This window comes from Macrosteles quadrilineatus, unplaced genomic scaffold (genome assembly GCF_028750875.1).
Source record: "Macrosteles quadrilineatus isolate MER2022 unplaced genomic scaffold, UCM_ALF_1.0 Scaffold_2__2_contigs__length_208266976, whole genome shotgun sequence".
In the NCBI taxonomy this organism is placed as follows: Eukaryota; Metazoa; Arthropoda; class Insecta; order Hemiptera; family Cicadellidae; genus Macrosteles; species Macrosteles quadrilineatus.
In genome coordinates this window covers 44,608,313-44,634,023 of record NW_026542595.1, presented here as the reverse complement: position 1 = coordinate 44,634,023, position 25,711 = coordinate 44,608,313, and the positions used below count along the sequence as shown (strand labels likewise).

At 33.9% G+C, this 25,711-nt stretch overlaps 1 protein-coding gene and 1 long non-coding RNA gene across 2 annotated transcripts in view; both read right to left on the bottom strand.

The window, feature by feature from the left end:
• The window catches only part of LOC128984127 (leucine-rich repeat serine/threonine-protein kinase 1-like), a 105,443-nt gene extending 93,888 nt beyond the window's left edge, over positions 1 to 11,555 (bottom strand). Inside the window, exons 1-7 of the mRNA XM_054403413.1 lie at positions 11,445 to 11,555; positions 11,298 to 11,402; positions 11,028 to 11,132; positions 10,893 to 10,997; positions 10,571 to 10,727; positions 8,697 to 8,737; positions 5,974 to 6,139 (exon numbers count right to left, since the gene is read on the bottom strand). Coding sequence (XP_054259388.1) covers positions 5,974 to 6,139; positions 8,697 to 8,737; positions 10,571 to 10,727; positions 10,893 to 10,997; positions 11,028 to 11,132; positions 11,298 to 11,402; positions 11,445 to 11,555 — 790 coding nt within the window. The remainder of the gene's footprint in view (positions 1 to 5,973; positions 6,140 to 8,696; positions 8,738 to 10,570; positions 10,728 to 10,892; positions 10,998 to 11,027; positions 11,133 to 11,297; positions 11,403 to 11,444) is intronic.
• A 31-nt stretch (positions 11,556 to 11,586) lies between these two features.
• On the bottom strand, positions 11,587 to 18,621 carry LOC128985725 (uncharacterized). The gene is made up of 3 exons (XR_008490066.1): positions 18,480 to 18,621; positions 16,296 to 16,398; positions 11,587 to 11,668 (listed from the first exon to the last, which is right to left on the bottom strand). It is a non-coding gene; the product is annotated as an uncharacterized LOC128985725 (long non-coding RNA).
• Between the last annotated feature and the right edge of the window lie 7,090 nt (positions 18,622 to 25,711).

The window sequence follows — 25,711 nt, the reverse complement described above, 5'->3', positions numbered from 1 at the left end:
ATTCGGTCCTCGCACGGAAGTCGCTAACTCGGTCCCTCGGCGGAACTCGCTAACTCCCAGTCAGAAGCCTCGCGAGCCGTCCAATGGGAGCCAAGCACGAATATTTTTGGCCAGTGTTGCCGAAAGTGTAGTACCTGTATTGTATCGGTACCATAATGTCGTATCCTACGATTAATTAGAAGTTAGAGCAACGTAGTCGATAAAATAAATATATTTAGAAGTATGTTTAACATTATTCCTATGATTATTATTGTGGAAAATTCATTATAGTCTTACCATAGACTAACCAACACAAGTAAACTTTACATCCCATTGTAAACTTTGAAGCTCATTTTTCGTGTCAAATTCATGTCCGGTGACACTAATCGCTAGTGTCGACAAAATTGTGTTTCTATTTTTTTATAGTTAACTTCATGATTTGTTCTTTACTGTTTGCTTATATAACTAGGGGACGTGTTATTAGTTGTGATTAGAACGTTTTATTTGGTTAAACGAGGTTTTAAATTACTGAAAACAAGAAACAATTGTAAACAAAACACGACCTCTAAAGACAGTGCACCGGACAGAACTAACAATAAAACTGTCTTCAGCTGATCCATAAGGATGAGAAATGTACTAATATAAGGGAGTATGTTTTATATGTGGGTTTCTTACTTAAATAGTAGCTTATTGGTATGCAAAAAGATAAAAATGCACATTTAATTTGGATCTATTACATGTTATGAAATATCTATTTTCGTAGTCCGCCATTTGTTTCTTTTATTCAAATAAATACCATTTTGTAAATTTCTGCAAATAAAATTATTGAGTTCGTATTTTATATACTGGGCTTGTAACCTTGAATCATAAATCATAATAAAATTTACACGTTAAACGTCATTAAAGAATTACATTGTAGTGGTAACCCAACACTCAAATCAGGAAAGTCCGTCAATTCGTTTATTAAGAATCGTGAATTAAAATTACCGTGTCACGTTTTATTATATGAATATTATGTCTTCTACTATTTTTTACTAGTGGTGCTTAGGTGTACAATCTATAAACGGTTTTATAACATGTAACAAAAATCTGTTTTCCGTGTTTAACACGTTCGCTACTGAGCGTCGCATATATGCGACGCCGCGGTCATTGCCACAGACCGAGGTATACATTTGAATCTTACACATAGACCGGCTGTCACTTGGATAACAGCACACACAGACCACGGGCGAAAACCTGTAAAACAGTGATCATTTACATTGTAATATGCTACAATCGTGTTTGTAAATAAATTATTCTTGTTTCTTTGTATTTTTTATAACCTTTTGTAATGTCGCATATTTGCGACGCCCGGTCTACAGCGAAGACAATAGTGAAAACTAATACAGTTTTCTTAAAATAGACTAAACGTCGCATATATGCGACAGTTCATTTTTTTGTGTTTTAAGGTAAAAGTAAGTAAAAAATAAACAGACTATTCAAGAACAGTTTATAACTGAACAAATATAAAAGTTACATAGGATAATGCAGCATACATACTGCACACATACATACAGTGATGCAGAAAAGTAAAGACCAGATTTTCCAACTATTATATGACATCACCAATCATCATATCCACAGACCAAGCGACGCAGTTGTGCGTCAGACATCTCTGTAGACCACTGCAGGGTATTCAGTGCCTTCAAATAGACCACTACAAAGATATAAGCATTTTAATAACATTAGAACCCCGACGCAAATATGCGTCGGCAGTCTATTTTAATGTGACTAGCCGTCGCATATATGCGACAGCAGTCTATGGGTGGAAACCGGCCGTCGCATATGTGCGTCGCTGGTCCATGTGAATGGAAAATTTCGTACTATTGCAGTAGCGAACGTGTTAAGAACTTGCGTGTATTTTAGCTTAGTTTCGTAGAGGTTAAATTATTTAGTTTCAATTAAACTAAAATTTCAATATTTTTCATATTCTATTATTTTCTTTATGTACTGATGGCATTTATATTTAAGATCGAAATCATAAACATTTAACTGGCCATTGTACAGTTTAATAAAATACCCCCACCGCAGCAAACCTGCAGACTAAGCGAATTTCCATTTGCCTGATTGGATTTAAACTCAAATGTCTCTTTAAAAAATATCACATTTATTCCCTATTTAAATACATTAGTTTCAAGAGTATTTAGGTTTGCTGCAACAGGGAGGGTAATAAGGTGTTTTATTTGTAAAATGTAATAGTTTAGTATGAAATGAATGCATTTTCTAAATTTAATCAAAATATGTTCATAAACAAGCAAACTACAACAGTTTACTTATTCTCCATAAGAATAACATGGGAATTTTAAATTTACAGATTTTTTGAATTTTCTCCGTAACCATTAGGCGCATAATAACGCTTCAATATACAAAATTATTTGTTTTTTTAAGCTCTACAAAATGGTTTAGAAAGAAATTGCTAAATTTTAAGTTTTTTGGGTCAAAAATGGGAAAAACCAATTTTTACCCCATAAAACCCCCCATAAGCCCCTGTTCCCATAGTCCGATCATGCTGGTTTGCGAACTCGTTCGAATAAACGTAGGTTTAAACGTTTGTACCAAATTTCATCAAAATCGGATGATTTTTGCTCGAGCTATCGCGCTAACGGACACATATATAAATTATATATATATATGAATTTGAACTGATGGTGTTTTTGGTCTCTAGGGACCTCAAAACGAAAAAGTAAATCGGTCCCGGGTCCAGGTCTTACCATGAGTACTACGGTAATAGCTTATTCCCTATATGGGAAATTCGCTAAAAAACACTTTTTCGTGATTTTTTAATTGTCTTTGAATTACTTTGGGCTAGTTATGTGTTAAAAGTGGAATTGATAACAAAAAACAATAACATTTACTGTATCTTTATTGACACTGACATTTTGAAATACGGCAGTGTACGATTATTTTGTCGTACAAGGTTGGCAACGCTCCGTGCAGTGGGCGCGGCCGGGTTAGCGACTTCCAGAGTTAGCGAATTCCGCCGCGAGACAAAATCGAGTTAGCGGGTTCCAGAGTTAGCCAATTCCTGACTGAGCCAGTTAGCGGGTTCCAGAGTTAGCCAATTCCTGACTGAGCCGGTTAGCCAGTTCCAGAGTTAGCCAGTTCCGACACACGACCGAGTTAGCGAGTTCCTGAGTTAGCCAATTCCTACGTCTCGCATATAATAGTGCTTTTCGTACTAAAATACAAACATAATGTCTGTTTGCTTGTATGCCTATTTATCGTATTGTAATAATTGCAATGCATGTGAAAATGTCTTGTAAAACTTCCAATTACAAATGAAAGAGTAAAATAAAAAAAATATCTTGGATTGTTAAAATAAATTATTTTCAATTTTAAATATTCATATTATTGTTTTAACATACCTGACGAACCAAAAGTCTAGATAGCTACGACAAAATTTTAAGTTTTCTTTTCTTGTTTGAAGGCCTACTGACTGAATAGTTTATTTTCTTTGAATAACTATTTAGCAATACGTTTGCCATTGTGGACACGATCTCAGAAGCTAGGCCTTCGTATGGCTTTCCATATTCATTATAATGTGCAAAATGACGCAAATAATACACGTTAATTTATTATAATTATTTATTTATTAATTATGTGCTAAATATACAGCCTTAATTGTTGCAAAATGAAGTAAAGTCCCTTACTTTTGCTAGTCAAATTTCTTCATCCTGTTGCCTTCCTCTTGTCTTCTTTCTTCAGGAGTCTTTCTCCTTGTTGTTTTTTGTATATCAAGATACTAAGGTAAATTGGGAAACAGTCTAGGTACGGCATTCTCACCTAAAACTGGCTTCTCGTGTCTATATTCGTACCAATCACCATCTTTATTCTTGTATTTTTCCACAAAACTAAGGTCATCTTTGTGAAAATGTTTCATGCAGACACGGTAATTGTTTGAAGGTGTCCAATCTGACCGAGGAATAGCACTAATCCACGGTTGCTTACGCACCGAATCACTTGGAATTTTAAAACACTGCGTGTATCCTTTAGTTTTAATCGAGCTTTCGTAATTACTCTTGCACCCAGGCACAACACATCTATCTGGCTCGATGCAGTAGCAATTTCAATGTCATTACTAATGATTAAGGGTAATATAAACGCGAATAAGTACGTCGGCACGCGACTCTTCCAGTCACTGTAATGGTAAGACGACCGCACGCCAAGACCAAGATGCGACGTTGCCACTTTTTGCTCGCCGCGGCCTTGTATTAGAGGTGGCTGTGATATTACCCATGAAAAAACTAAAAAAGATTACCCTGATTACCCATTGTAAGTACATTCTACGTGGTTTATAATTTATAGATAAATTGTTGCTCGGCCGCCACATGGTCTGCACATCGTTGGGTCTGCTGTGTTTGTTGCTGTTGTTTGGTGTTCCTAGTGTTTGGCGCTGCTGGTGTACCATGGAAGCGTTAATTGAAGAAGTTCGTAATCATCCTGTTATCTGGGATGACCCACTTGCTCCTTTTCGTAACCAAGTATAACAACATTAGGTCATCATCACTATCACTATCACTCTGTTCATTAATCCATGGCACAGAAAACCCAGGCTCACACCAAGGAACTTGTGGATGAGACATACTGTATATACACAGGTAACAAATGCACTTAACATCAATACGCTAGAAACGAGTGAGGGTGTTACTTGTCTGACTGCAAACGAACAAGTGGACGTTTTGGTAGTTTCTGTAGCACGTCCAGTATGCCGGTGTGAAAAGGCCTTAAGGAAGTATGTTTAATCTATGGTATTACGTAATGTATGGGGTTCATGTTTTTGGTCTGAGATTTGAAACCACTGTGGCAGCATCAATGGCCATGGTTTTTTTGCTGGAATGCTCTGTGGGTTAATCAGATTGCTTTGTCTCTATCCCACAAACGTGAACTTACTATTAAATACATAAAATTAATAAGTGTTTAAGATGGCATTTTGTTAAGGCCAGAGCCAAGTAAATTCTTCCAAAAACTTGCAATGATAAAACTTTCATTGCATCGTGGAGTGGTATTAAAGGAATTATGCCTGATAGTTTTTTAATAACAATTTGAGGGAAAGTAACTTTAACCGAACCAACTTAGCGCCAAAATGCTAAATCTGGCCCTGGACACACACTGCATCGAACACATCAAGACATTATCAAATAGATGTCTCTAGATGTTTTTACAATGTCTGGCAAAGGTCCATTCAAATTTAGTTGAGATTTATGAGAGACAAAACACCATAGAACAAAACCCAAGATCCCTTTACGCATACACTGTTTAACTTGTCAGTTGTGCAACATATTCAGATGCTTTCACTAGAATAGCTTGCTCCAGTAGGTGAACATTTTTGTGATACCTTATACCTTATAGTAACTATAATTTCAGAATACGTAAAACTTCTTGGCATTTAAAAAAATCAAAAGTATATTATGTAAAATGTACATTCACAAAAAGATAAATAATTTTATATCTTTTTATAGCAATCTATAGAATTGTCTTAAATGCTATGATTTTTTTCCACCACACTAAAAACATTAAGAAGCTGGATTCTGTATTCTTTGTACACGAGAAAGTCATTGTTTATAGAAAGCGACCGTCAGTAATTTCAGCTGGAGTACAGTAAAGAGTAAAATCAGCTGGAGTTTGGTAAAGTCAGCTGAAGCACAGTAAAATCAGCTGGAGTACAGTAAATTTACTGATCACTCTAACATGCACATAACACTTTTACAAAAAAAGTATCGTTTGAGTTTCTTCATTTGTATCTGAAGGAGGTTACTCAAGAAATATTTAACAGATTTAGCCAGGAACATTGCACATTCACAAGTAAATATCGGAAAGATTTAGAAACATTACTTTTTGGATAATCAGATTATCTGAAGTCTTAAGTATCAGGTCTACTGTATTATCGAGTTGACACACCTGTCATACGATCTACTATGAGACTCACAAATCAATGTTCCAGACATCTGCACTCACCGGCTGCCTGTTTGAGGACCTGCATACACTCTGCGTGTTCACCCTTCTCTGCAATGTCGAGCGGTGTCAGACCAGTAGAGTCCCGTGCTAGCATGTCTGCGTTGTGAGCCAGCAGCACCATCACGTTACCCACAAACCCATGCTCTGCGCTTACATGCAGTGCTGTCTGTCAACAAAAATACTACAATTTACAAGATCTGTTTTGGGAAATTAATAAACCTGACTCATTTTTTTCTCGTTACCTAAATTTAATTATTCTACAAAGTAAAAAATTAAAATTCATATTAAATACATTATATTTACATTACATTTTTTTTAGGCTTAGATACGTTGTACTTTTTCCTTTTTTTTGGACTTTTTTCTTTGACTAAATCATTAAATAAATAGAATTACCTTTGTCAATCAGCTCCTAGTAGTGTAACAAATGTTATGGTGGTTTCAGCATCTCTGTGCCATCATCAGTCGTTCCGCCTTTATGGTGTCATTAATAGACATAACATAAACTGTCACACGCGATATACACATATACATAAACGGTTTTTTTTTAAAGAAACAGGCCTGTTCTACACACATAATCACATTCGAGCAAGTAGCTGACTGGCATCATACTTTCAGTGTTGTGTTGGTGGCATTATCATCTGTACTTTGCCCTCTTGGTCTTGTATCATTCCTCTGATTTAAAATACTATTGAAAATTACGATAAAGAATATAAAATTGATCTTGGTTTACAACGATTATTGAGGTAGTTTCTTTGGTTTTCTATTATCTTGTTTGGCAAAAAAACTACTTGATTGAGTGCACCAATTGATTTACAAGTGAAAGTTGCAAAGTTCTTTTTCAGTTTTTTCCTGATAGGTTTTTATGTGCAGTGTGAGGGAATTAGAAATTTTGCAGCTAATAGGCCTATACGATGGTTTCTTACTGAATTGTGTGGTGAGGAGGATGGGAAGGCTGTAGTCTCTAGCTTCTCTAGTATGGTGTTGTGAAAATCCTGATTCCTAGGAGGATTTAGCTTGCTTGTTTACATTGCTACTTCATGAACATAGAGTGCTGGAATTGTTAAATCTTTGAGGGGTTTAAAGGCTACAGCTTACTGAGGAATCGAGGCCAGAGAGTATCCTAAAAGTCTTTTTCTGAGCCACCAGGATTTTATTGAGGTTGTTGTCAGAGGTGCTACCTCAACAAATCAGCCTGTACCTAATGTGTGATTCCACCATGGCATATTGCGCTGCCTTAGCTGATTCTATTCCTTCAATCCACATCATCCTCTTTACTGCGTGTCTTCCCAATGAGAGCTTCCTGGTTAGTTCATGAATATGATTGGTCCATGACAGGTCAGCATAAATCCTCAAAGCAGTTTTGTTTGCTTAAACTAAAATATGTGGAGTTTCAGGATTTTTCCCATTTTCTGATAAAAATTTATCTGGGTTGTTTTAGAAGGATGTATAGTCGAATCATTTTAAAGTGAGCATTGGAGTGCCTTGCCAGTTAAATATAGTACTTTTACATGTAGAGTTTGTGGTGGCTTGTTTGGTAGTAAAAGAGTCGTGTCATCTGCATTTTTTATAATAATTTTTACATTGTTTTTGAGCTTTCAAAAATGCTAAGTTGAGAAAGAATTCACAAAAAATTTCCAATAAGGGGGGACAGAAATCTAGCAATGTCTACCTCTATAACGATTGCAAAAAATCATGAATGTTGGTCTGATCCTTTGTGACGCATAGCGACACGCTATATTTTATATAGTGTGTGCATTTCGCGAAGCCGGGCTGCATGACTATCTCGTTGCCTGCCGCGACTGCATCAACGCTCTATCCCCACCTTCCTACTCTTGTCCCCCGTCTTGGCTGATTTCCCTCTTCAACTTCGGCATCTTGAAACGAAACAAGAACCAATTTCTAGGACCGTGACCCGAAACTGATAAGTTACAATTAGTTTAGTTATGTAGATAGATATAAGTACCAATTATGGTTGGCTAAGTCAGGTAACAAGCGGGGAGCCTTTCTGGCTCACCCGACCATTGAAATGTAGGAAATCAGAACTCAGTCGGTTGGTTGCCTTCTGCAACCAACCTTTTCAAACATGAAAAACTAATCCACATGTTCCCAGAATGTAGCTTAGCAATTATCAATCAAATTCATACATATTACCATTCAGTATTCAATTTACATATTATTTCACTCACTCATCAATATTAGTAAGTAATTATCCAAGTTCAGTTCATAGTTGGAAGGATAGGTTAATACTTAAATATTTAGTTCAATTAGTGCAAATCAAAACTGGATAGTCAAGTGTTCTGATCTGGGTAAAAGGTCTCCGTCCCTCTGGTCCCCAGCAATCTTCCTAATTTTATTGGTATTAGATTCAGCACGCTTAAATTAAGTTTGGTCCAGACACACCTATTCCTAACCTATTAGCATTACCCTGTTTATTCCCTCCTGATTACCCGAATTCCCTTCCCGGTACCATACCATAACCCCCATAATTACCCCTACAAACGGCCCCCCGGCTAAAACTTAAAGATGACTAAGTGGTTGATGTAATACTGATATTAACAATTTAGGAAAGTATTATTAGAGTAGTTGTATTAGTTTTAGAATTTATTCAAAACAATGCAAGCTTTAGCAAATGTCAATTTTCACAGAGTGTTCTATATATACTAGTTTGTCGCATGCATTGTGTTTTGCTAAGGCCGTCTAGATATTTAATTATTTTTACTCACCCGACTATCACCTCTTGGTCCACATGGAATGTTTGGATTAGCTGAAAAGAGAAGTTAAAGATTATTTCCATTTTGTTGTAAATAAACATAAGTGCGTATACAGTTGCATTGGAGTTTAGCCAAATTTTAAACCAAAATTACAATGAACTAATTTACAGTAACATATTATTAGGCTATAAATCAAACATAAATAATTTGTTAACTATCATTTGACCTTTCCATCAATGAAGCATCTAATATTTAAAAAATCATTCCAATATTTTAAAGTTAAAAAGATGCATAATATAGCCTCAGATACTCAATTTTCTTTATTGCATTGAGCTCTTTTAAGTTCCAAACATAACCTCTAACATCTGGGAACTTTACATCTCAAACTGTGTGTATAGCCCCGTGTACACGAGGCTAGTACTAGCAGCTAGTTGATTAGCGCTAGTAAATTCGCTCCGTGTAAACAGTCTACTAGCGTAAAAAATTACTAGCGCGCTAGCATTTTACTCGCTGCTAGTCGTTTTGAACATGTTTGATATTACTAGCGCTAATAAATGGAGGGGGTGGTCACGTGACCACTAGCGCTAGCGAACTAGCGCGGTACTAGCGGGGCATTTGCACTTCTGCTAGTGCTAATCGCCACTCGCCACACGCCGGTGATCAGTTTGTTGTTGTGTGTGTTGTTGTGGTTGTGTGTTGTGGCCAGTTTGTGTATTGTAAAGAAGGAAATTAATCTCCTGTTGCCAAATACCTCAGAGTTATTTGAAGTTTAGTTTTTGGCGTTATAGCCTCTCTCATAACAGTATAATTTTTCTTAATCAGTGGAGTGATTACTTCCAACAGCTCTTCAAACTTTAAAGCATTCATTCTCAAAAACTTAAAATACTCTGTAGGGTCTTCCAATGCCAGTTCTCTTAAAATAGAATTGGACGCACCAAGAAGTTCTCGCCTCTTAATCCACTTTCGAACCCACACAGATCGACTCTTTTTATTAAGTTCATGTTCACACAACTCTTGTACACCAATTCTTAAAATTTGTCTCAAAATATTTCGATTTAAGGGAACAGAAGACATTTTGTGCTAAACTGAAATGACTATTGCGACCAATGAACACTTCACTTCTACATGACTAGCGTTAATAATAAGCACTAATAACTAGCCACGTGTAGATGGGAATTTTCGCGCTAGTGTGCCCAGCTAGTGCTAGCAGCGAATACTAGCTGCTAGTAAACTAGCTACGTGTACACGGGGCTTATGAGAGCTTCTGGGCAGTTGTGAGACCTGGATTTAGCCTTGATCACGGCTTCAAGCTTCAACAATTCTTATTACTGTAGTTTTAAGTTTTTATATTCTTTCTGTAGGGGATTCAGAGAATTAGCTATACAGATAGGTGGAGTTTGGATAGTTGGAGTTCTACTGTGTTGTACTAACTTTATTCACTTTATTTTTCATAAAATAAAAGAATATTATAAAAGAATATTTGCTAAGACATCCAACATGAGCAAAAAGATTCAGGAATTTTAGTAAATGGTTCTGGCTACAGAACTAGCTGATATTTGCCCTTGACAAAGCTGCTATCTTATTGATTCTCTTAATCTTAAAATACACATAATTATTAATTAGGCCTATATATCTGCCTTGTCAGAGTAAAAATACAAAATATAATGTTATTGGAGAGGATAAAATCCTTCTTAAAAACTGTAAAGTGGTTTTTTAAATAATATACTTAAAAAGAGGTTAGTAGTAAAATGGAGCATGAAGTTCGAATTGGTCTTCATATAAAATCATATCCACTAGAAAAGGACAAACAGGTCAAAAATATTTAAATTATCATATCTATTCTAATTTTCCTAATAAACTAAAAAAATTAAATATAAGTATCATACCTCCTGCTTGCAAGAGGACTCTCAAACAACGGGAGTTTTCTGTAGTGGCTGCTGCATGTAAGGCTGTGCGTCCCCATGAGTCCTGGCTGTTAATGTGGACGGATTGATCTCCTCTCAACAAGTCCTCCAACAACTCTGCATTGTCCCACAGAGCTGCCTGCAACCCATCCAATCATCAGATATATACCTTGTCTAACAACAGTAACAACAATGAGTCCTGGCTGTTGATATGGAAAGATTAATCTCCTCTCAACAAGTCCTCCAACAACTCTGCATTGTCCCAAAAAGCTGCCTGCAACCCATCCAATCATCAGATATATACCTTGTCTAACAACAGTAACAACAATGAGTCCTGGCTGTTGATATGGAAAGATTGATCTCCTCTCAACAAGTCCTCCAACAACTCTGCATTGTCCCACAGAGCTGCCTGCAACCCATCCAATCATCAGATATATACCTTGTCTAACAACAGTAACAACAATGAGTCCTGGCTGTTGATATGGAAAGATTGATCTCCTCTCAACAAGTCCTCCAACAACTCTGCATTGTCCCACAGAGCTGCCTGCAACCCATCCAATCATCAGATATATACCTTGTCTAACAACAGTAACAACAATGAGTCCTGGCTGTTGATATGGAAAGATTAATCTCCTCTCAACAAGTCCTCCAACAACTCTGCATTGTCCCACAAAGCTGCCTGCAACCCATCCAATCATCAGATATATACCTTGTCTAACAACAGTAACAACAATGAGTCCTGGCTGTTGATATGGAAAGATTGATCTCCTCCCAACAAGTCCTCCAACAACTCCGCATTGTCCCACAGAGCTGCCTGCAACCCATCCAATCATCAGATATATATACCTTGTCTAACAATAGTAACAATGAGTCCTGGCTGTTGATATGGAAAGATTGATCTCCTCTCAACAAGTCCTCCAACAACTCCGCATTGTCCCACAGAGCTGCCTGCAACCCATCCAATCATCAGATATATACCTTGTCTAACAATAGTAACAATGAGTCCTGGCTGTTGATGTGGAAAGATTGATCTCCTCTAAACAAGTCCTCCAACAATTCTGCATTGTCCCACAGAGCTGCCTGCAACCCATCCAATCATATGTTATGATATTTTTATCACCTCTTAATGTGGTTTGGAAGGAAGGCATGGCTCGTGGGTGGTAACACAAAATTTAAAAAGTTTTTTTTGTGTTGGATAACTTAAAGTGTCCCAAAATCAGTGTGGTTTATTTTTAGTAAAAAAATAACTGAGGTGTAATACATAACCAAAAGAACCAAATCATTTAATAACTAAAGTTGAATATCAATAATTAATAAGTTCTGTTTGTATGAGGATGGGAGCCTGATAGGACAATGTTGAGCTATTGTCTGTGACTATTGTCAGTGTGGAAACACAGTAAATCGACAAAAATAAGAACTACAGTAAAAGCTTATTCCAGTTGCAACAAGTGACTGGTGAAAGCTATTTGATAATTATAAACAACAAACAGGGCTACCTTTGCACCTACATAATTTATTATTTAAAATGTTACATTTTTAGGGTAAATTATAGTATCATCAGTGTTATACATTGTTTTGATTAGGCTAGTTAAACATCACATACAGATTGCAGAGACAAGTAAGTATAATGAGAATGTATTTGAAAGGGAATTATAGCTTTAAGAAAGCCCAAAAACATTTTTTTTTTATAGAAACAAGCATTTTATATAAACAGTTTACAGGTGATGACCGTTACCCTGGTTCCTGGAACAAGATAGAGGTTTGCTCATATTAATCAGCGGCACCCTTGCTGCTATGGTGAACTCTTCAGTCTAGGCTGATCTTACAAGTGTTGGAGATTACACCTCCGTGTATGATTAATCACAACATAATTTCACTGAATATCAAAACTGTGTTTGCCATAGAGCATCTGTGTAAATGTGTATTGTATAAAATATGTTGTTTTTTGTCAAATTTATAGTTTTGGATATAAGCTTATTTGGGTGTTTAGCATAACCTGAATGTAGACCTAATCTCTATGAGCAAGCAATAATTTTCAAAACCAATCCAAGTAATTTAGGTTGATATTTAAAATAATATTCTTTCTTTTCTATTTAATCATTAGTAATTACATTTTAAATGAAAATGAATTTATATGAAATTCAGAAGAGTACCCTACTTAAACAGTTCTAATAAAAACCAAATATCAATAATAGTTTTCATCAAAGAATGATTAAAGCTCAGTCTCAATTTTCAACTAGACAAAAACTAGGTTTAATATGACTTACTTCATGGATCTGGAAATCATAAGCCATTCAAACAAGCTATTGTAGTCAAATAAAATAAAAAATACCACTGATTATTAAAACCTATGAGTTGGTTTTCATTGGTTTGTTTGACTGTTGCCTACCTGTTTGTTTCAACTAAACTGAATCTCATTAGACATGTTGCCAACAGAGCTGGTCTGTAAACAAGGTCACGTGAGTCCGCAAGTTATCACTGTGTTATCAACTATATTTATAAAAGGGGCACTCTCAGTGATTCATCTGAATGGTTCACCTAAAGAACCATCTGTAAGTAAACAACGGTAATGTTTCTAATTAATTATTCATTTGATTTAATTTTAAAACCTGTTCCTTTAGAAAAGAATCCGTTCTAAACCTTATCATGATGCCAACTGTAATTGTTTTAGAGGAACTAATTTGTTCCTAATAATTGTGTAATAAAATTGCATTGCAAATTTACACACAAAAAAGACATAAAATGTGTATTTTATAATAATGAGAGAAGTATTAAATAACCCTGCTACAGCAATCCTGCAGACTAAGCGAATTTTCATTTACTTGATTTGATTTTCACATTTTAAACATTAAATTTAACAAGTAGGTCTAGGTTTGTAGTTATAGAGAGGGTAATGGTGTTTTTTTCTTGTGAAATAGTAATAGCTTATAGTATAAATTAAATAAATTTGCCAAGTTTGATTAACAAATATATCCATAAACAAGTAAACTACAATAATTTAGTGATTAGGTACCCATAAGAATAACATAGGAATTAAAAAAAAAAAAATTAATTTTCTCCGTAGCCAACAACCGTACACTAACACTCCAAAATACTAAATTATTTGTTTTTTAAGCTCTACAAGATAGTATGAAGAAAAATTTGGAAATTTTATGTTTTAGAGTTTTGAAATAAAAAAAACCTCTTCTCCTATAAAACCCCGTTCCCATGGTCTGATCATGCTGGTTCTGAAACTTGTTCAAATAAATGTAAGTTAAGCCAACACGTTTGTACGGTACCAAATTTCATCAAGATTGGGTGATTTTTGCTTGAGTTATTGTGCTAATGGACATATATTTTTCAAACTAGTATATTCAGGCCAAATATATGAAATTGAACAGATGGTTTTTTTGGCCTCTGGAGACATAAAACTAAAAAGTAAATCGGTCCCGGGTCTAGGTCTTACCATGAAACCTACAGTAATAGTTTATTCTCTATATAGTCCAGGACCTGACTAGGATTCTGTGTGCATGTCGTGTATAGAGAATTTTGCTTTTGCATTTCAATATAGGTGTATTAGGAAGTGTTTTCCACTCGGGTGTCAAGTTCGCACCTGGTACGTTTTCGAGCTATGACGTCATCAAGATGGCGGCTCGGCAATTTTTAAATGCGTATATTTCGCAAACCGTTTAACGGATCGGGATGATTCTTTTTTTGTTTGAAAGATATTTTTACAAGCAATCTTTTTTGTATTTACATATTTGTTGTAAACTTAATATTTACCGCACAATATTGAAAAACGTCGTTTTTATTGTTATTATATTTATTGTTATGCTTATAACTTCTTAACCGCTGATAAAATCAAATACCACCCATTGCAAAAGTTGCAGATAATTCTATACCCTTTCCAATGATATCAAACAATATGTGATTAGACCTAAAAATAAAGCAAAGAGATTGAATAAACCGTAAAAAAACACTGAAAGTGGTGTACGGTCCGGGAAAGATTCAGTCCTGGACATGACTAGGGTTCTGTGTGCATGTCGTGTATAGAGAATTTTGCTTTTGCATTTCAATATAGGTGTCTTAGGAAGTGTTTTCCACTCGGGTGTCAAGTCCGCGCCTGTTACGTTTTCCAGCTATGACGTCATCAAAATGGCGGCTAGGGCAAATTTTAAATGCGTATATTTCGCATACCGTTTAATGGATCGGGATGATTCTTTTTTTGTTTGAAAGATAATTTTACAGGAAATGTTTTTTGTATTTACACTTTTGTTGTCAACGTAATATTTATCTCACTATATTAAAAAACGTGGTTTTTAATATCATTGTTTTTGAATTTTTCCTCATAACTTGTTAAACGCTTATAGAATGAAATAACTACCTATTACAAAAGTTTTAGATAATTTTATGCCCTTTCCATCGATACCAAACAATTAATGTTTGAAACTAAAACTAAAGCCAAGAGATTAAATAAACCGTTAACTAACACTTAACATGGTAGAAAGTCCAAAAAATATTGCGGCTGGAACAATTCTTCAAATGCGTATATTTCGCATACTGGTTAACGAACCGGGATGATTCTTTTTTTGTTTGTAAGATATTTTTTAAGCCTATCTTTTTTGTATTTACACTTTTGTTGTTAACCTACTATTTGTCAAAAAGTTATAAGCAAAAGTAAAATAAAAACAACAATTAAATGTACATTTATTAATATTGTGGGTCTATGTTTTTAGGTCTAATCACATATTGTTTGATATCATTGGAAAGGGTATAGAATTATCTGCAACTTTTGCAATGGGTGGTATTTGATTTTATCAGCGGTTAAGAAGTTATAAGCATAACAATAAATATAATAACAATAAAAACGACGTTTTTCAATATTGTGCGGTAAATATTAAGTTTACAACAAATATGTAAATACAAAAAAGATTGCTTGTAAAAATATCTTTCAAACAAAAAAAGAATCATCCCGATCCGTTAAACGGTTTGCGAAATATACGCATTTAAAAATTGCCGAGCCGCCATCTTGATGACGTCATAGCTCGAAAACGTACCAGGTGCGAACTTGACACCCGAGTGGAAAACACTTCCTAATACACCTATATTGAAATGCAAAAGCAAAATTCTCTATACACGACATGCACACAGAACCCTAGTCAGGTCCTGGACTAATATGGGAAATTCACTAATTGAGCTTAAATTCACAGTTTTTTTGTGACACAGTATTGTTCTATTATTTTATACAGAAATGGCTGGAATGGCTGTGAGTTAATCACAGCTTACTTTCTAAAATAAATACAGAACTTAACTTCTTTTAATGGTAGTACAACAAACACTACCGATACAAAAAATAATAGTGTGAACGATGGGGAGTATGTTCTGTAATGGATATTGAATATCGTAAACAACTGAATACAGTAGGGTTTACTGGTTTTATCAGTAAGTATATCACTTTTAAGAAGCTCACATTTCCAGTTATTGTGCATTCACATGGTGTGTTTAGTATGAAATGGTTTTAATAAAAGTAGTAGGCTAGTCAAAAACTTAAGTGTAGGCCTATCTTAATTCAAGCCTATTGTATAAAGAGAAGGTTTTAGCTAAGCCAGAAAAGCCAAAAAACGTTCTTTGTTAATATTACAAAGGGCTTAAAGTAGCTGTTATCCATACAGTTGATTTATTCTATAATTGAAATTGTTAAGCCATTGTGAGAATTGTTGGTACAGACCTGATGTAGCAATCTACCAGGAAAGTCTTCCTCTTCAGGAGTTGACAAGTCCATCATGAAAGTCCAACTGGCCACTGGCCTCAAGCGACTGCCAATGGAGCTGCTGTGAAAATTAAACTTACGGTTAATAATGTTACACATGCTCTCAGGAGTATGCATAAGATCAAATATTGATAGTTATATGTATTAGTTAGAACATTAAACTAAAGTTTTATCATGAAACCCCTATAAATATGCGACTGATGTTATAAGTGAGAAAGTTTGGATGTACCGGTATGGATAGATATTTGTGACAAGTAAATGCAAAAAATACTGGTCGGATTGGGCTGAAATTTGGTGTTATGATAGCTCACAATATAGACATATTCTTATCTCAAAAATCCTTTCGGGCTCCGCCCCAGTTGCTCTGGATTTTCCCATGTTAACCTTATGAGTATTCATATTTTAAAGGAATAAAGGAATTTTGTCAGCCGTTTAAACTACACAAGTTGGTTCTATGATATTAAAATAGCATTACAAAGGTATTAAGGTTTACCACCATGGTGCAGCACTATTAATTTTGTTTATGAGAATTTCACTTTTTTTATTTTTTAGGTGCAGTAGTTAAACATTAACGCTACATGGTAACTTAGGATGTGCTATACTATAGCATACCGTAAATTAAAAGAACCAAATTGTCTTAAACTGAGTCCTCTCCCATCGCAAGTTACGCAAAGCATAAGTATAACTGCAATACGCATTTTATACTTAAACGCCAACTCCTTACACAGGACGAGTAGGCCCTACTCAGCTAGTTCTCTATAAGAATAACTTGAGAATTTATAATTTAAACAGTTTATTTTATTTTCTCTGTAACCATTTGACACTGACAATAGTGCTTTACTAATACTAACTTAACCTAACTTATTTGTTTCTTAATGCTTTAGAAAATGGTTTGGACAAGATAGCAAAATTTATGTTATGTGGGTCTAAAATAGGAAAACCAACTGTTATCCCATCAAACCCTGTTCTCATAGTCCACTCTTGCTGGTTTGGAAACTCGTTAGAATAAACGTCACATGTTTACATGTTTTTATAACCAAATTACCGTACTTCAAAATCTGATGGTTTTTACTTAGGCTACCATGAGACCTACAGTAATAGCTTATTCCTTATATGGGAAATTCACTAAAAAATGAAAAAAAGTTTGACAATTAACTTAGAGGTGACGGTAGTGGTAATTGAATTTTGTCCCCAAAATTAATGGCAGGCGGATGTGTACCGGTTACTATTTTGTACAGTGTAAATTTTAAGGACCCAATTTTCCGTGTTCTCACTGTGTTGTGAACGCTAAGTTAAGCAAGGGTATTACAGCAATAAGCCCTTGACAAATATGTGTCAACCTCGAAGGACGGGTACTCTGCTAAAATATTTATGTTAAAATATTTATATTATGTTTTAAAGTACAGGTTAACTGTAAGAAAGGGCCATGTGGCCCTAACTTTGCCTGTATAAATAAATGATTTTTCATTTCATTTCATTTCATTTCTCTGCTAGTAAGTTAGGCTCCCTACTGTATATTTTGTGACAGAAGTTTACGTGACCTTTTGTATTTTTCAATTTGAAATTGTGCTGCCTAAGTCAGATGGTTGTCTGAACCTATGGTAAAGAAACCTCAACTGGAATAGCTGGAAATAGCCGATTTCAGATGTACCGGTAAGTTAAGATGCAACTTAGCCTAAAAATTGGTCCCTTCTAACTTACATAACTTATTAAAATGCATTGTGTGTGAGCAAATCACTGAACTAAAACATGCTCTGCTCAATATTGGATCTAGTAGGCTACCGTTCAAGGATTGACTTTGATTGTGTACAAAAAATGTATATGACTCACTTAAATGTATTGGATCTGATGATGATTGGAGTGTAGGCCTACAATCAAAAATTACCTAAAACTATACAAAAAGGCAAAGTTGTGATAGTGGTATCATACGAAAGATGGAGAAATAAAATAGTTAATGAATGTGAAATATCGAGGGATGCCTAAATTATAATTGTATCCTTATTGTTAGGTTAAAATTCATGTCTAACAGAAACAGGGCAACCGTTATAATAAATTATCACTGGAATACTGATGCAATTTTTTCTTTAATAATATAGTACTTACTAAATTAATTATAATTATAGTTATCATTATCAACTTTACCTGAACAGAATTTTATTTAAGTTAGAGCTTTCTCCTCCTGAGAAGTGATTTCATGGTTCGTTTGTTGTTGCAGCAGAGCAGACGGAAAACGAAACAACACTGGAATTGAATAAATTGAAAAACTAACCTCCAACGAAACATATGTTCGTTATACGGGTCCCGTTGCTCCAGTGTCAAAAACAGCTGAGCTGACTTGCCTATCAGGAACAGGAACTAGCACACGCATGACGGAAGGAAAAAAACAAGCACATTTAATTCATGTATACTTTTTACCTGATTTATAAACTGTATGTATAGTAAAAAAAAGTATAGAGCACAAAGTTGAATGTTTTATCTATGGTTGAATTGGGTAACAAGTGAAAATTGTTATAGATTTAAAGTCAAGATAATTATACAGTATTAATTAACCTACAAACAGCTAAATGAACTGAAATGTGCTCACGTACCAGCAGGTACTACTCTGCAAAATCACAAATTTGATTAATTCTTGGATATTATATTTTTAGTTTAACGCTGCGGAGCAGCATGGATCCTCTAGTATGACATGAATGTTTTTAATCAGCTAAGGTGCTAAATAAAAGAAATGCAATTATTAATTGTCGATAAAACTACAAAGTTCATGACAATCGGCAAAAGAAAACGCAATTCTATACATACCAATCAATGTCCGGCCATGATTTTCATATAGGCCATAGGCACAAAAAAACAAATATCATTTGATGTATTTTCCAGTGGCAAGAACTAGAATATAATGGAATTATTGTTACCTTAGCCTTTGCTCTTGCAGAAAGAATAAAGAAGTTATAATCGTTCAATATATTTCACCAGTGTGTGGCATATTCAGGGAGACGAGAGGTATTATTTACACACTATACAGCTTATACACAACGATGTATACACATACACACATCACAACTAGGTACGTTATTTACGCAAGTTTGCGTCACGGCAACTTCGCGAACGCGAACGCGGGCGCGGACGCACCATACACCAATACCACGCGGTCTGGAGTAAAGGTGGCTGTGCCTATATACTTGAAATACTTGAGGTCTTCATCCTTGAGTGACAATGTAGGATAGATTGCGTCAACTCATATTAGTTTGTCAATAAAAACATATATTTACACTATTTACAATATAACTTATACAATATTTACATGTGGCATGGCGGATATAATTTGGCTAGGATCTGAAAATAGGCTCCTCGATGAGTCCCCCCAATAAACTCTCCTATATGTAAGTCGCCGAGACGTAAACTTACGTAGTTGTGATGTGTGTATACACCGTTTTGTATAAACTGTAATGTGTAAATAGTACTTCTCGTCTCCCTGAAGATGCCATACACACTGTGGCGAATTATATTGGAGGATTATAATATCTTTCTGAAAGAACAAAGGCCAAGGTAACAATAGTTCAATAATTAAAAAAAAGAAAAAAATAGCTGACGTGACAGACTTTGACACTGCAATGCAAAACATAATGCTTACACTACACTTATAATACATTTATTCTGTGCTATTGGTAAAATCCTTTTAGAATTAATTTCTTTAGCTAGGCTGTGAAACATGACATAACAAATACAAAGAAACATTTGATCTGAGTCAGTAACAAAGCTTAAACTACAAACAACCTCGCCCCATTCTACCTTGCATTTATATATTCCGCTTTAAAATACGCATTTAGGTGTGCGTAGCTGTCTCAAAGTAAAAATGATGGCGATGAACCTTATAAAATGTTCAATTAGCTATTTATGATTCATAAAGTTCTATTTTACATGACAAGAAACGATACGCAGTTTATCTTCTTGCCATTGATTTATTCTAGGCAACTAATCTGCCGGTGGGGCACACGGGAGGGACTAAGGCTATCATATCTTGTAGTGTCAGCGTTCGCCGCTAGAACTGCTAAGTTGAAAAAATTTAAATTTTAGTTATAAAATTAACTTTTTAACTATAAAATATTGTTTTAAAATTATTAAATTAATTTTTAAAATTAAACTGTCATAACATAACCTAACCAACCAGACTTGCTGATAATAACAAAAACTATATAAGATACAAATCTAATTAATGATTACAGTACTTTTAATTTTTAATTAATTATAAAATTAATTTTAAAATTTAGTATTATAAAATTAAACTGTTATAACCTAACCTAACCAACCAAACTTGCTGATATGAAAAATTTGTTGACAAAAAGTTTGTGTTGCTAGCGGGATTCGAACCCGGGACCTCTTGAACATCAATCCAAAACGCTACCAACTATGCTACGAACGCCGCTGAAATCACATCGTTTCGTTACGGTAATCGTGTTGCCTCAAGAGAAGACATAAGCCACTAGAGAAATTACGTCACTACACCTTAGCCTTAGTCCCTCCCGTGTGCCCATTCCACTAATCTGCTGCTGAGAGTAAACACGATCGTGAAGACAGCTATCGCCAGCTAACGGCGGGCGGAGAATTCCACACCCCCACTACCCTACCTGTGTACAATCTAATAAAACGATAATAGACCTCAACTGTGTTAAAAATGTTAAAACCTTAATTTAAACGATATAACACATGTTGTAACGTTTTCCGGCACATTTTCACAAATGAAATGGGGGGAAATACTTAAATTCATTACATATAAAATAATATATACATAAAATCTTAAGTAAATTTGAGTCTGAAATCCAGCGCTCGGCGTACTAAGAATGTTCGGACAAACATTTACCTATGTTGTGACGGTATTCCCCAAAATTTTATCATTTTAATTTGAAGTATACACTTGAATGTACAACATATTAAAAAATCATTAAAATCTAAACATATATATTTAGGTTAATTTTAGCTTAAAGTCCAGCTAACGAATTAGCGCTCAGCGTACTAAGAATGTTCGGACGAACATTTACCTATGTTGAGACGATATTCCCCAAAATTTTATCATTTTAAATTAAAGTATACACTTGAATGTACAACATATTAAAAAATCATTCAATTCTAAACATATATATTTAGGTTAATTTTAGCCTAAAGTCTAGCTAACGAATTTGTTCTCAGCGTCCTAATAATGTTCGGACAAACATTTACCTATGTTGTGACGATATTCCCCAAAATTTTATCATTTTAAATTAAAGTATACACTTAAATGTACAACATATTAAAAAATCATTCAATTCTAAACATATATATTTAGGTTAATTTTAGCCTAAAGTCTAGCTAACGAATTTGTTCTCAGCGTCCTAATAATGTTCGGACGAACATTTACCTATGTTGTTACGATATTCCCCAAAATTTTATCATTTTAAATTAAAGTATACACTTGGATGTACAACATATTAAAAAATCATTCAATTCTAAACATATATATTTAGGTTAATTTTAGCCTAAAGTCTAGCTAACGAATTTGTTCTCAGCGTACTAATAATGTTCGGACGAACATTTACCTATGTTGTGACGATATTCCCCAAAATTTTATCATTTTAAATTAAAGTATACACTTAAATGTACAACATATTAAAAAATTATTAAAATCTAAACATATATATTTAGGTTAATTTTAGCTCAAAGTCCAGCTAACGAATTAGCGCTCAGCGTACTAAGAATGTTCGGACGAACATTTACCTATGTTGAGACGATATTCCCCAAAATTTTATCATTTTAAATTAAAGTATACACTTGGATGTACAACATATTAAAAAATCATTCAATTCTAAACATATATATTTAGGTTAATTTTAGCCTAAAGTCTAGCTAACGAATTTGTTCTCAGCGTCCTAATAATGTTCGGACGAACATTTACCTATGTTGTGACGGTATTCCCCAAAATTTTATCATTTTAAATTAAAGTATACACTTGAATGTACAACATATTAAAAAATCATTCAATTCTAAACATATATATTTAGGTTAATTTTAGCCTAAAGTCCAGCTAACGAATTTGTTCTCAGCGTCCTAATAATGTTCGGACAAACATTTACCTATGTTGTTACGATATTCCCCAAAATTTTATCATTTTAAATTAAAGTATACACTGGAATGTACAACATATTAAAAAATCATTCAATTCTAAACATATATATTTAGGTTAATTTTAGCCTAAAGTCTAGCTAACGAATTTGTTCTCAGCGTACTAATAATGTTCGGACGAACATTTACCTATGTTGTGACGGTATTCCCCAAAATTTTATCATTTTAAATTAAAGTATACACTTAAATGTAGCACATATTAAAAAATCATTAAAATCGAAACATATATATTTAGGTTAATTTTAGCTTAAAATCCAGCTAACGAATTTGTTCTCAGCGTCCTAATAATGTTCGGACAAACATTTACCTATGTTGTGACGATATTCCCCAAAATTTTATCATTTTAAATTAAAGTATACACTTAAATGTAGCACATATTATAAAATCATTAAAATCTAAACATATATATTTAGGTTAATTTTAGCCTAAAGTCTAGCTAACGAATTTGTTCTCAGCGTCCTAATAATGTTCGGACAAACATTTACCTATGTTGTTACGATATTCCCCAAAATTTTATCATTTTAAATTAAAGTATACACTTGGATGTACAACATATTAAAAAATCATTCATTTCTAAACATATATATTTAGGTTAATTTTAGCCTAAAGTCTAGCTAACGAATTTGTTCTCAGCGTCCTAATAATGTTCGGACAAACATTTACCTATGTTGTGACGATATTCCCCAAAATTTTATCATTTTAAATTAAAGTATACACTTAAATGTAGCACATATTATAAAATCATTAAAATCTAAACATATATATTTAGGTTAATTTTAGCTCAAAGTCCAGCTAACGAATTAGCGCTCAGCGTACTAAGAATGTTCGGACGAACATTTACCTATGTTGAGACGATATTCCCCAAAATTTTATCATTTTAAATTAAAGTATTCACTTAAATGTACAACATATTAAAAAATCATTCAATTCTAAACATATATATTTAGGTTAATTTTAGCCTAAAGTCTAGCTAACGAATTTGTTCTCAGCGTACTAATAATGTTCGGACGAACATTTACCTATGTTGTGACGGTATTCCCCAAAATTTTATCATTTTAAATTAAAGTATACACTTGAATGTACAACATATTAAAAAATCATTCAATTCTAAACATATATATTTAGGTTAATTTTAGCCTAAAGTCCAGCTAACGAATTTGTTCTCAGCGTCCTAATAATGTTCGGACAAACATTTACCTATGTTGTTACGATATTCCCCAAAATTTTATCATTTTAAATTAAAGTATACACTGGAATGTACAACATATTAAAAAATCATTCAATTCTAAACATATATATTTAGGTTAATTTTAGCCTAAAGTCTAGCTAACGAATTTGTTCTCAGCGTCCTAATAATGTTCGGACAAACATTTACCTATGTTGTGACGATATTCCCCAACATTTTATCATTTTAAATTAAAGTATACACTTGGATGTACAACATATTAAAAAATCATTCAATTCTAAATATATATATTTAGGTTAATTTTAGCCTAAAGTCTAGCTAACGAATTTGTTCTCAGCGTACTAATAATGTTCGGACGAACATTTACCTATGTTGTGACGATATTCCCCAAAATTTTATCATTTTAAATTAAAGTATACACTTAAATGTAGCACATATTAAAAAATCATTAAAATCAAAACATATATATTTAGGTTAATTTTAGCTTAAAATCCAGCTAACGAATTTGTTCTCAGCGTCCTAATAATATTCGGACAAACATTTACCTATGTTGTGACGATATTCCCCAAAATTTTATCATTTTAAATTAAAGTATACACTTAAATGTAGCACATATTATAAAATTATTAAAATCTAAACATATATATTTAGGTTAATTTTAGCTCAAAGTCCAGCTAACGAATTAGCGCTTAGCGTACTAAGAATGTTCGGACGAACATTTACCTATGTTGTGACGGTATTCCCCAAAATTTTATCATTTTAAATTAAAGTATACACTTAAATGTAGCACATATTAAAAAATCATTAAAATCGAAACATATATATTTAGGTTAATTTTAGCTTAAAATCCAGCTAACGAATTTGTTCTCAGCGTCCTAATAATGTTCGGACAAACATTTACCTATGTTGTGACGATATTCCCCAAAATTTTATCATTTTAAATTAAAGTATACACTTAAATGTAGCACATATTATAAAATTATTAAAATCTAAACATATATATTTAGGTTAATTTTAGCTCAAAGTCCAGCTAACGAATTAGCGCTCAGCGTACTAAGAATGTTCGGACGAACATTTACCTATGTTGTGACGGTATTCCCCAAAATTTTATCATTTTAAATTAAAGTATACACTTAAATGTAGCACATATTAAAAATTCATTAAAATCTAAACATATATATATATATATAGGTTAACTTGGGCTTACCTCAGGACTTTATGTTAGTCTGACTTCTAGTTTTTTGTTATCTCCCTCCAGTTATTAAACAGCCTTACTTCCTGACTGTTTTTTTACAATGGTGATTTTACTGTACTTTACCTGAAACATACCTAAACAAAATATTAACAGGCGTTGTTCATTTAGCGTTACCCAGGAGACACGTGCCAAACAATATAGAAACATTATTTCTATACCGTTTGACGGACGCGAACAACAGTTATCTCCCATATTGCAGCCATTTTAGGCGCATAGTAAGTTATTGTTAAATTGTTTATGATTGCAGCCATTGTAGGCGCAGAAAAAATTGAAAAACAATTTGTTATTATTATGATTGCAGCCATTGTAGGCGCATAACAAATTGAAACCAATTTGTAATCATCATGGTTGCTGCCATTGTAGGCGCATAACAAATTGAAACCAATTTGTAATCATTATGGTTGCAGCCATTGTAGGCGCGGAACAAATTGTAAAACAATTTGTATTAATTATGATTGCAGCCATTGTAGGCGCAGAACAAATTGTAAAACAATTTGTATTAATTATGATTGCTGCCATTGTAGGCGCATAACAAATTGAAACCAATTTGTAATCATCATGGTTGCAGCCATTGTAGGCGCAGAACAAATTGTAAAACAATTTGTATTAATTATGATTGCTGCCATTGTAGGCGCATAACAAATTGAAACCAATTTGTAATCATTATGGTTGCAGCCATTGTAGGCGCGGAACAAATTGTAAAACAATTTGTATTAATTATGATTGCTGCCATTGTAGGCGCACAACAAATTGAAACCAATTTGTAATCATTATGGTTGCAGC